The sequence below is a fragment of the Myotis daubentonii genome, chromosome 11 (genome assembly GCF_963259705.1).
Source record: "Myotis daubentonii chromosome 11, mMyoDau2.1, whole genome shotgun sequence".
In the NCBI taxonomy this organism is placed as follows: Eukaryota; Metazoa; Chordata; class Mammalia; order Chiroptera; family Vespertilionidae; genus Myotis; species Myotis daubentonii.
This window is the reverse complement of record NC_081850.1, coordinates 30,464,764-30,477,052: the sequence shown is the minus strand read 5'-3', so window position 1 is coordinate 30,477,052 and position 12,289 is coordinate 30,464,764. Positions and strand designations below refer to the sequence as shown.

The 12,289-nt window shown below is 39.6% G+C and overlaps 1 protein-coding gene across 12 annotated transcripts in view; it reads right to left on the bottom strand.

Moving 5' to 3' along the window:
* Nucleotides 1-12,289, bottom strand: part of PTPRD (protein tyrosine phosphatase receptor type D) — a 506,304-nt gene that overhangs the window by 79,147 nt on the left and 414,868 nt on the right. For all 12 annotated transcript variants that reach the window (XM_059656673.1, XM_059656670.1, XM_059656671.1 and 9 more), the window contains one exon: nucleotides 308-431. In XM_059656673.1, coding sequence (XP_059512656.1) covers nucleotides 308-431 — 124 coding nt within the window. The remainder of the gene's footprint in view (nucleotides 1-307; nucleotides 432-12,289) is intronic.

Sequence of the window (12,289 nt, the reverse complement as noted above, 5' to 3'; positions counted from 1 at the left end):
TAGGAACATCAACTACATAATCAAGTATTTCATGTAAGCTGGAGGCAAAGAGGTCATGAGGGATGCTCTTATGTTATAGGATGGTGGGCTAGTGTGTGTATGTGTATGTGTATGTGTATGTATGTATGTGCATGTGCATGTATATCCTAGGTATATTTTTATGAGAAAGAAAAAGTGAGTACCAGCGTTGGCTAAATCTTAAATAACTATTTTTATAGATGGCTCAATGCCTAGTTAAAGCTATATTTTCATGCACATCCTTAAACCCATGAAAATAAAGGTGTACCTAAGGTCAGTATTTCCTTACCTTCTATTGCTGATAGGAGGACCCGGGAATGATCATAGGCGATTACGTTTGCATATCTATTCTTTGGTTTGTTTACTTCCAAGTTTGAATGTTCCCACGTGAACTGCTGGCCAGGGTCAATTGACTTTAAAAGAAAAACAGCACACACACAAAATCAATACTGAATATCAACGGAATATAGGCATTTCTCACAAGTAACAAACACGATTTTGAAAAGAAAACTCTGAAGCCACGCTTCCTCAAGATCGCCCTGGCGGTGAAGCTCAGCGCAGATGTACCCAGAGTCACATGAGATGATTAATCAGAGTAAAACACGGGGTAGTTACCAACATGGATTCAGATGAAAAAGAAAATCAATACAGATGTTCTGTTAATATTGGAAAGGCAGGTTTTATTATTACTATTTTACTTTTCCATTTTTTCTCTGCTGCTGTAGTTTACAAGTTACCTTGGTTCGATATTCCTTCCAGTTCTGTGAGCATTATTTTATCTTGTTTGCTCTGCCCTATTCTTTCCTATCTGGACTAATCTCAATTTTTAAATTGAGTGGTTTTTCACTGGCTTCACTGGGCACAGCTTTCCTGTTCTTTCTTCACCTACAGGCTTACATCTTGACGGCAACTTAAAATTTTGTCTATTTCTCTGCAACACATTACGGCCAATATCACAAGGCAATTTGTACAATTCAAACAGTTAAGAGTAACAGAAAAGAAGGCAGGTTAGTTAAATTAATCATTTTAGAACATTAATTTGTAACCCGGTGCAGATAGAATCTAATTGCTTTTCTATTTAAATTGTGTTTCCTATTGTTCATTATGTGTTATCATGTTTACAACATTTGCTTCATTTTATCCTTTAAACTTACTTGTTCTGATTTTTAGTGCATTTCCTTAATGCCTTAGTTCAACCACTTATTCAAAATTAAAATATTGCCGATATAATATAATATGTAACTTTCATACGTAAAGTAAAACAATGATTTTGAAACTGAATCCAGGCTTTCGTTATAACATCTTGGGAAAACTTTTATTTTCCTGCAATATTATGTAAATCAAAACATATTTTCTTTTATCATAAGAAACTGACTTTTTTATACTTATAATTTCATGGTATATGGGAACATGAGTTTAGTAATTGCATAAACATGATTTTAAATGATCAAAATCAAGTTTTCAGAAACAATTAATGCTAAATTAAGTTTATGTACAGGTGAAATTTTTAAAAAGTAGATAGTATGTTATGTTGATAGAATTTTTAGCAGTAATTTTTGATGCAGGGTATTTTCCATTCTTTTATGTGTATATATTAGAATTTGAAAGTAAGACATATCCAATGGGTGTTACAAAATTAAAGATGCATACATTTTGTATTAAAGGGACAGAGTTCAGCATGCTGATAAAACTCACCAGTGTAAAAAGTCAAGCCTATTAACAGACACAAATAGCCTCTAAACATGCTAACATTCTCAGCAGTACAGATTGCAGCCTCTAATTTATGGAGGATTTAACCCCCTTTTCCTTTCTTAGCCTATGCTAATCTATATATAAACTGGTCGATCATTAAACAGTATTCAGCAAAATAATCATCTATGCCTTACAGTCTAAAGAATAGTGTAATTAGGGGTCTTTCTAGTTGTTTCTTCCAAGGAAACTCATCATCTCTCTGCAGAATGTACTCTCCAGTATTCCAGGAGCTAAAGGGAGCAGAGTATTGTCTCGGTGGATGCCTTCAAGTCAACCTTGAACTCTCACACAGCTCCATTCAGCGACCAAGAACAGATTTAAACATTTCTCAATTCAGTCCCCACATCCAGTACTTCAGCATCTGATGTCTACTTAGAAAATCTCCTCTAATCTCTCATGCCAATTGGTCTTTCTTAAGCAAAACCCCAGGCAGGTTAGGTCCCTGTTTAAAAACTCCCACTGGCTCTGGATGACCTACAGCCTACATTCTGAAGTTCTCAGCCACAGTCCTACCTATACATTATCACGATACTTGCATCTACAAAGATGGCTCAATACATGGTTTGACAAATGATTTTTTAAAAATTAATTGAATTAATGAATAAATTTGTTGAGAAAAGCTCATCAAGGGAAATCATGGAGTAATTCCTCCATATAACATGGGAGCTAGAGAACAGATTGTGGAAACTGCATTGTACAGTGTACTCACTTTAATATTTTTACACTCATTAGCATATGGCTTAGTAATTAAATATATGATCTGGAAATTATAACTACCACTGTCATTATACTGATGAGCATTACTCAGCACATAAGCTTCTTGCACATTATTCTCTAGAACAGCGGTTCTCAACCTGTGGGTCGTGACCCCTTTGGGGGTCGAACGACCCTTTCACAGGGGTCACCTAAGACCACTGGAAAACACACATATAATTACATATTGTTTTTGTGATTAATCACTATGCTTTAATTATGTTCAATTTGTAACAATGAAATTGGGGGTCACCACAACATGAGGAACTGTATTAAAGGGTCGCAGCATTAGGAAGGTTGAGAACCACTGCTCTAGAATATACTAAGAAGCCCCTAATCTCACTGAGGTACAGTCTTTTGGTGGAAGATGTTACTCTGTCTGATGGCCTAGTTACTCAGACTATGATCATTCACACATGGAAAATGGCATAAATTTAATTAGACCAATGAAATTGCATCTATCCACTCAAAGACACTGTTAAAGTCATGTCCATTTCTACTCTTGCCACATATTCTCATCCATCAAAATGATTTGATAGCTGCCTGGAAGAGTTTGGGAAAGTTGACACAGTGGAGACATTTTAAAGTGGAACCAGAGCAGCCAGTTCCAGAGGAACTGCCTTGTACATACTGGTTCCTAAATCTTTGGACTCATCCTAACACCACTGTTTTACAAACCAGTGTTTGTCATGTCAGCAGAAAATCAGGCCTGATCACAAGGAGTAATGATCATGGGCTCTCTATCTGGAGATAGAATCAGTAACCAACCACATATAGTCAAGAGTGGCTCAGCTCGTTAGTACCAATAGGAATTCTTTCCTCTTTTCATGCAATTGTTCCTTTCCTTTCCTGATAAAAAGCCCTTGCCTTCTCTCTGTAATCAGGACACTATCTGAGTGTCGGCCTCAGAAACTCTGTTCCCCCAAATTGTAATTATTTGATCCCAAATCAATGCTTGTTACCTCTCATTTTGGCTTTTTCATTTTAGGTTAAGAGTTTAAAAACTGGTAATGGAAACATGAGTTATACATCACATATGTTAATATGCTTATGCCTAAGATACGGCCCAGGAGAAGACCTGTAATTAACAGGATCATTATAATAATAGCTGCCTGGTCATTATGCTCTACATCCAGTAGGCTGTTTAATTTTCACAAATACTAGAGGCCTGGTACACAAAACTCGTGCACAGGGTATGTGTGTGTGTGTGTGTGTGTGTGTGTGTGTGTGTGTGTGTGTCCCCCTCAGCCCAGCCTGCACCCTCTCCAATCTGGGACCCCTCGAGGGATTTCCGACTGCTCATTTAGGCCTGGTGGGATTGGGCCTAAACGGGCAGTTGGACATCCCTCTTACAATCCAGGACTGCTGGCTCCCAACTGCTCGCCTGCCTGCCTGCCTGATTGCCCCTCACCACTCCCCTGCCAGCCTGATTGATGCCTAACTACTCCCCTGCCAGCCCGATTGCCCCTAACTGCCCTCCCCTGCCAGCCTGGTCACCCCTAACTGCTCTCCCCTGCCAGCCTGATTGCCCCTAACTGCCCTTCCCTGATGGCCTGGTCTCCCCCAACTGCCCTCCCCTGCAGACCTGGTCACCCCCAACTTCCCTCCTCTGCTGGCCTGGTCACCCCTAACTGTCCTCCCTTGCTGTTCTAATCGCCCACAACTGCCCTCCCCTGCCGGCCATCTTGTGGGGGTCATCTTCTGTCCACATGGGGGCAGCCATCTTGTGTGTTGGAGTGACGGTCAATTTGCATATTGCCTCTTTATTAGATAGGATTATGAGATAGGTGCTGTTGTTTCTCCATTTTTCAGACAAGGAGATTGAAGTAAATAAACATTAATTCAATAAATTTTACTCAAAGCCTTCTCTATGGAGGCACTATATGATCTAGAATCATACATTCACCTTCAACCCCATATCTGCATCATGTCAAAGCCCAGCTGATGACTAACAGCTGGTAATCACCAAGCCATGATGCCACTTCACTATTGAAAGGAGAAGCCCCACATACGAAATACCCAAATGTAACTACCCTCCTTTATCTCACTAGTCCGAATGCCATTGGCTCCCAACTGGTCATCCTGTGTCATTCTGGGGCAGTTACATAAGAAATCAAGTTTTAAAAATGAGGTTGGCTTCACATGGATGATAAAACAGATGGGGTGCAGCTTACATTGATACTCATTTCACATGGATCAAACAAACATTGATTAAATAATGCTGACTTGTCTTTGTGCAACACATACTCATCCATCTGTATCTATCCATCTGACTGAGCATTTAACAACACACAACACAGGTCATCATTTTGGAGTTTGTAAGAATGCTGAGAGGAGTAAACTCAGTAAAGAAAAATGAATTACTAGTAGGTAAAGTATAAGATCTTGTATTTTTCAGGAAAAAAACCCTGGTTGAGCAAAATCAAATTTCAATTATCCATGTTAATGAGGCAAAGATATCATGGATGAATAAGACCCTAATTCTCAAAACCCACTGTCTAGGCTTTTCTTAGTGCTGGTGATGACACAATTGCTTTTCCTCTTTGTTCTCTGGCTTTTCTTACTGAGATCCTCCTTAAGAAAAATTAAAAGACCAACATAGAGAAAGATCAACACAGCTCTGAAGTGATAGAGAAGCTGACTTCCACTTCAATGTTGTATTTTTGACTGGCCCATTATGTCTAGATATCTTTCTATTATAAAGTTAAATGAGGCTACTCAAATATTATTAAAAATTTTGAAATAAGTCCCTTTGTTTCTAATGGAGTCAACTTCTTCCTGCTGTTGGTATTGGGTTTCCCTGAGCTTGATTCTCAGGTACCTCTGCTCATCCTTCTGGCTCTATTTATCCAAACAACTTTTGGCAGGTTATTCCCTCCTTCTTAGCATTTCACGCAAAGTTCTAGAGCAGGAATCTTGGCCGGGTCTTCATTAGCCTCCACTGAGGGGAATTTTACGAGTTGGAAATAAAGCACACTGGATATTTTTTTCAACCAGTAGTTGATTGATGACCTTTTTAAAAAATACTATATGAAATTTATACATGAAATTGTTACAGAATTTATAAACAGGAATGCTATTCCTAAGATTTACCTTTGTTTTTCCAGTCAATCGACAAGGCCCTTGAAAGGTAGGTGCTCAATGAACACTATGGAGCATCTAAAACTTTACCAAGATTCCAAACCATTTAACATCACTTCCCTATCTGCACACATGGCCACTTGGCATCACACACACACATACACACACACACACACACACACACACACACACACACACACCCTTCCCTCCTCCCATAGCTGTTGACTGAATCATTCTAATGTTAACAATAATCTTCACCTTAATAGCAATAGGTTTGCCTTATACAGGGGAAAACATACCAAATAGAAAGAAAACCTCTCTGTTACTTAAAAGAGGGAAAATTTCGAGTTGACACTTGCTAAAACCAAATACTCTGTATTTATGTAGTATTTAAGGTGATAATTCACAAGGTCTAATTCATGGTTTTTTTGTTGTTGTTTTTAATCAACTAGAAGTTTGTCTTCAAATAGATAAGTGGGAAAAAAGCTACACATAACTGATGGCTTTGTAATCTTTCATTGTATTCTCGGTAAAAAGATTTAAAAATATAATAAACATTTACATCCAATAATTATAACAATTAACATATATAACATTTACTGTGGCTTTTTTTTGCTGTGTGTGCTTCACATGAGTCAACTCATTTTACCTTACAAAAACCCTGGAAGTAGTTATTATAAAAATTCTGTAGATTAGGTTTTGGGCTCGATCCCCAGTGTGGGGTATGACCATCACTCTCTCATGGTCAAAAGCTGGTAGGTGGAGGAAGCCAGGTTTGAGGACCTGGCATTCTGTTTTTCAAGTCTGAGTGCCTAACTGCCATCTGTGCTTCATCTATAGCCAACCTGGAGAAGGTTCCTTGAGTGTTTCACACATGCCTTTCGATTGTTCTCTGGAAACAATGCAAGGAAGGCTGGATCAAAAGTCTCTATAAACTCAAAACAAGAGAATATTCATAAATTTGCACATCAACTTACAGTCATTGAGTAAAATTACATCCTGATATAAGAGTGACCATCTATATATATAAAAACCCAGTGACCTTTATGGTGGAATGACCAGAACAACAGGTTGCCATGATGTGCACTGACCACTAGGGGGCAGACGCTCAATGCAGGAGTTGCCCCCTGGTGGTCAGTGTGCTCCCACAGGGGGAGCGCTGCTCAACCAGAAGCCGGTCTCATGGCTGGCGAGTGCAGCAGTGGTGGCAGGAACCTCTCCAGCCTCTGAGGCAGTGCTAAGGAGCAGCGAGCCTGGCTTCTCAGGCATTGGGCCTAAGCCAGCAGGCAGACATCCCCCAGGGGGTCCTGGACTGCAAGAGAGCACACGCGGGCTGAGGAACTCCCTGAGTGCCTGAATTATGTGCACTGCGCCTCTAGTTTTTAATAAAGCTCAAGTCATTCTCTTAAAGCAAAGTCCTTTAAATATGGTTCTGCAAGACTCTGAATTCTCTGCCCAGAAAAAAAAATGTAATTCACATGTATAAAACATCACACAATACCAATTGCTCTGTATTCTACTTTCCTTCACCCCATCAGGAGAAAAACCTCAAAATATTCCCTTTAGAAGCTCATCAAAGAGAAACCACAAAAAAGATACATCCTGTTTCTGTGTGCGTTTTACAACAACTAACAGAAGTATAATTACATAGGAGGGATAGACCAGCTACTTGACTAGCCAAACTATGGGTCAGACTAACCGTCCCTTTTACAGGGAACTGAACTTTCAATGACCTTATCCTCCAGAGAAACACTATTTTTCCACATTGTTCCCCAGCAGCAGGCTCATTTTGTCCTAAGAGTGGTTTTTCCCCCAAAATATTCCGAAATGCTTTCTGAGGTTTAGAAGAGCAATCTGCCATTGAGTGTGTATTTCTGTAATGAAGCCTTTTTTTCTTTTCATTCTCATTCGTTTATATTCTCTCTCCCAGTTTGAAAATGGTAAATTAATATGTATCCATTTGAAAAAGACCCACGTTTGCATGGCTGGGAAGGGCTATATTTTGCACAATTAGCAGAAGCCTGCAATTGACATAATGAGTACTTTCTTCAAAGAGAAGAGCATGAGTTCAGTTGAGTCCGATGATGCTTTAAAAACTGGAAAGTATGGTGATGAGCAAAGTCTGGCGGTCAAAGCCCCTGATTAGCTTCGGCAAGTCTTTAACTTGGGCCTGTTTGCTCTGTGCTTCTTTTTCCTACTAGCGCCATTCCAGTGTCAGGTCTGTGCCCTCATTTTCTCTAATCTCCCTTTATCCAACCTGTTATCAACACCTCCTAAATCTTTCCTTATGTAAAGACATCTGAGCAGGTCACCATTAGAATCTGAGGATTTAAATACTTTTCAAGATTCCCGGTGTTAACTAATAAGTGGATATGGCCATTCTCTACCTTGGATAGTAGGAAGGTGGTACCATTTACAAATGATAAAACTGCATCAACTTTACATGTTGTCTAATGGTTTGATTTGAAATTCTTATCATAAAATATTATGTAATAAGTAGTCATAGAAAATTACCTAAAGCAATAATTTATTTATGTACATAATTAGAATTGATATATAGAGAACTAAATAGGATAAACTATATTCATAGTGAAACATCTAGCCATATGAGGTATTTCCAGCAATGCTTTGATAAACGTTTTCTCCTAAATCATATCTCAGCACTAAGAATGAGTTAGCTTATTTCTCTGAGGATTAAATTTACTCCTACAAGCACGCTGAACTTATCCTAACTTACTATGGGTTCATGATGATGAAAAACAGTAACAATCCAACAACAACTGGTTTCTTTTCAACTCTGTAGGACAACACTACCTGATCTCCAAAACGCAGATAAGCCTTTCACTGCTTTATATGTGTGATTGAGGAAAGAGTATTTTTCAGACGTCCTTTCAAATAAGAGTTCAAAACAGAAGGTGGAATTTTCAGATCTGAAGATTTAAAAGTCCAGATTTTTTTTTACCAAACTCTCTTAACATGCTCCAACATTTTCCCGGATGCTACTAAATGCGGAACAGGCATTCCTAGTGTTTCTAGAGGAATGATAACAGTGATACCTCTTAATTCTAATGTTTTAGTTTTAGCTATTCATCTCCTCCACCAAATTAAAATGCATAAGAAATGGACAGATAGAATTATAATTGACATTATAATTATAATAGAGCTGCGTGGAGAATCATTTTACAAATATAATTCACACATGAGGATTTCTGATGTTATTTGGAAAAGCAAAAGGAATTATAGTTTTTCCAGACAGTTTGGGTCAAAAAAATGTTATTAGAAATGTATTAAACTGCTCTGACTGAAAAGAAAATGTTGACTGAATTGGTAGAAAGTAATTACAGTATTTATTAAAAGAATTATGTGTAGGTAACAAATAAAAATATCTATTAGATGAAATGGATGTGCAGCATTTCACACAATGGCATCTTTTCTTTTGAATAACAGGGCACTAGTTTTTGTCAACAAATTCACAAGATGAATGCATTAACTCCTCATCACTCTTTGCAAACGTTGACACATTTGTACAGACCCAATCGTACTAAGAGAAATAATATGTTTAAAACACCCTATACATTGCTATTGCTAAAAGATTGGGAGATATTTTGCTTCCTCCTGCCTCTACCCACTGACTTGAGTAGGAATATCTTGATTTAAGACGATCTTGGCAGCCAGGGAATGTCTGCTTTCTACCTGATCTTCTCTAGCATTGAAGCAAATTAGGACAATTGTCCAGTTGATTTAGGCCCACCAAAAAATCAATCTCTGCCCTTCTACATGCTATATAACAATACGTCCATCAGGTTCCAAATTGGCAAAGATAACAAACTACAACAACAACAGCAACACCCAAAACCAAAAAACAAACCCCACAAGAAGTCACATCTAATTCTCACTGTTTCCATTTCATCTGATACTGGAGACCTGATCATTCAGAAATCACATGGAAAAGTAAGTTCAAAAGAAAACTCAATTGAATGAATGAATGGATTGGTTTCATAATTGTTGTGTGATGCATATTACAACAGCATTTATAAACAACAGAATAAGGGAAATAGGGAAGATAAATCATCCTCTTGGCTTTTGAATGTTTAAGGTTGAGATTTAGCTGATAACATTAATTCTTTATTAAATGTGGAAATTTCTAACCTAATTTTAAACACTGCATTTCCCCCCTTTTATTTTACTTTGCATCCTGTAGACAGGTATATTTGAGGCTTTCAGCATTGCCTTACTTGCCATTTAATAAAAAGTTTTTTTGTTAAATCTTTGTTTCTTTTTCTCCTGTATTTATTTTCAGATCTAAGAGGAAAAACAGATAAATTGCCAAATTGAAATATCTCTGAATGCATTCTTGTTCATGTTTAGTCAAAGCCTTTCATATCCTTTTCCTGGTTCAGAAAAAATAAGAATTATACATCTCAAATGAAATTAGAATACATGACGCCTCCTCAAAGTCTGTGATAAATAATGGAAAATCCCACATAATCCCTTAAAAAACTCTCCCGCTCCCTTCCATCCCGTTTTGTATTCAGTGCAACTATCTAGTTGAAATACAGAAATTCCCATATATATTTTGGGCACAGTATTTATATCAAGAACCCCTAGCTGTGCCCTAGCCGGTTTGGCTCAGTGGATAGAGCATCAGCCTGTGGACTGAAGGGTCACAGGTTCGATTCCGGTCAAGGGCATGTACCTTGGTTGTGGGCACATCCCCAGTAGGGGGTGTGCAGGAGGCAGCTGATCAATGTTTCTCTCTCATTGATGTTTCTAACTCTCTATCCCTCTCCCTTCCTCTCTGTAAAAAATCAATAAAATATATATTAAAAAAAAAAGAACCCCTTGCTGTTAATATCATCATCATTCCTTCAGTAAGGTAACAGTAGGCTGTACTGAATATAGGCTTCTAATTACACAGAGATAGACCATTTACAATCTAAATTGTATATTTTCTTCTCTTACTCATGTGACAAACTAGAAAAGCTAAAACAATACAAAATTTTAAAGTTCAATTTCTAAACTAAAATATTAATTTTCTCTGTTAAAATATATACTAGTTTTATAATATAAAATTAAAGGCTATTCTAGGTAAAATATATTACAAAAATGTCAGTACATTGGTAATATCACATATATATATCTAATATAATAAAAGACAAATAGGGTAATTAACCGTACCTCCGATACGCTTCCCATTGGCTAATCAGGGTGATATGCAAATTAACTGTCAACAAAGATGGTGGTTAATTTGCATACGTAGGCACCAAGCAATGGAGCGAAGCCAGCTGGCCCGGGACAGGAGCAGCAAGCAAAGGCAGGTGAGGGGAGTGAAGAGCAAAGTGGGGGGGCCATGCCGTGGGCTGGGGGGCTTCTTAGCTAAGTGCCCCGGCTCGCAAAGCCCACCCCCAGAAGCCCCAGCAGTGGGTCTTGCCTTGCGGTCCGGGAACCGCCCATTAGCAGGTCCGGGCTGCAAGGCAAGGCCCTCCCCCAGCAGCGGGTCTTGTCTTGAGGCCGGGGAACTGTCCATCAGTGGGTTCAGGCTGCAAGGCAAGGCCCGCCCCCAGAAGCCCCAGAGACTTTAAAAATAGAAGGATCTCCTTTTGAACCAATCTGTTTAGATCAGGGGTAGGCAAACTTTTTGACTCGAGGGCCACAATGGGTTCTTTTATTTTTTTTTTGAGGATTTTTAAAAATTTTTTATTATTATTTTTATTATTATTATTATTTTTTATTGCTTAAAGTATTACAAAGGGTATTACATATGTGTCCTTTTTTTCCCCCCGCCCTTGACAGTCCCCTAGCCTCCTCTATCCCCCAGTGTTTTATGTCCATTGGTTATGCTTATATGGATGCATACAAGTCCTTTGGTTGAACTGGACTCAGAAGAAGGAGCTGCGGCCGTGTTTCCCGACGTTGCCATGTTAACACTGCTGCTGGTGAAGGAGCGGAGGGGAGAGCAAGAGAACCCTCCGCTCTTTCGGCTCCGCAGGCCGGATAGAACCGCCGAACGGACCGGATCCGGCCCGCGGGCCGTAGTTTGTCCACGGCTGGTTTAGATTCATGATTAGTAAAACAGTATGGAACTAATGAAATACAGTGATAGGAACTAGGAAGTGTGACCCTGATGGTTCTGGGCATGTGAAGGGTGAGGGACAGAAGGGTACACAGGGTCTTCCCTTCAGTTCTGCTGGAGAGATGAGCTCTGAGGGCCAGAGCTGCTCCATGCCCAGAGAAGGTGGGTGTGGTCAGTGGCTCTGTTACAGAACTTCTTGCCAAGCAGAGACCTTACCCGACCCACAGGAACCTTTTACTCCAGAAAACAGAAACAGCCAGTTCCCAGTGGGCATGGGAAAACCAGTGTCCCCTCCTGTGCACGGTGTCCTGATGGGGTGACGGGGGAGGTGGGCGAGGGGAGCAGTGCAGAGTTGTTAGGCAGCTGGAGTGGGAGTGGAAAGGCCATGAAATGTCCACAGTCCTGGCTGTGCCCACGGCCTGGGCGGCTCCTCCAGGCCCTGGCTGAGGGATTAGGGCTGATTCTCTCAGGAAGGGAATATTCCATGGGTGGAAGATTTACAGGCTCAGGGTGGGCCGTGTGTTAGTTTGGGGCAAATCCCTCAGCATTCCTGCTGCCAAGCCCTCAAAGGAATGAGGCAGAGGCATCCCTCACCCCCAAGACCCCTTCATG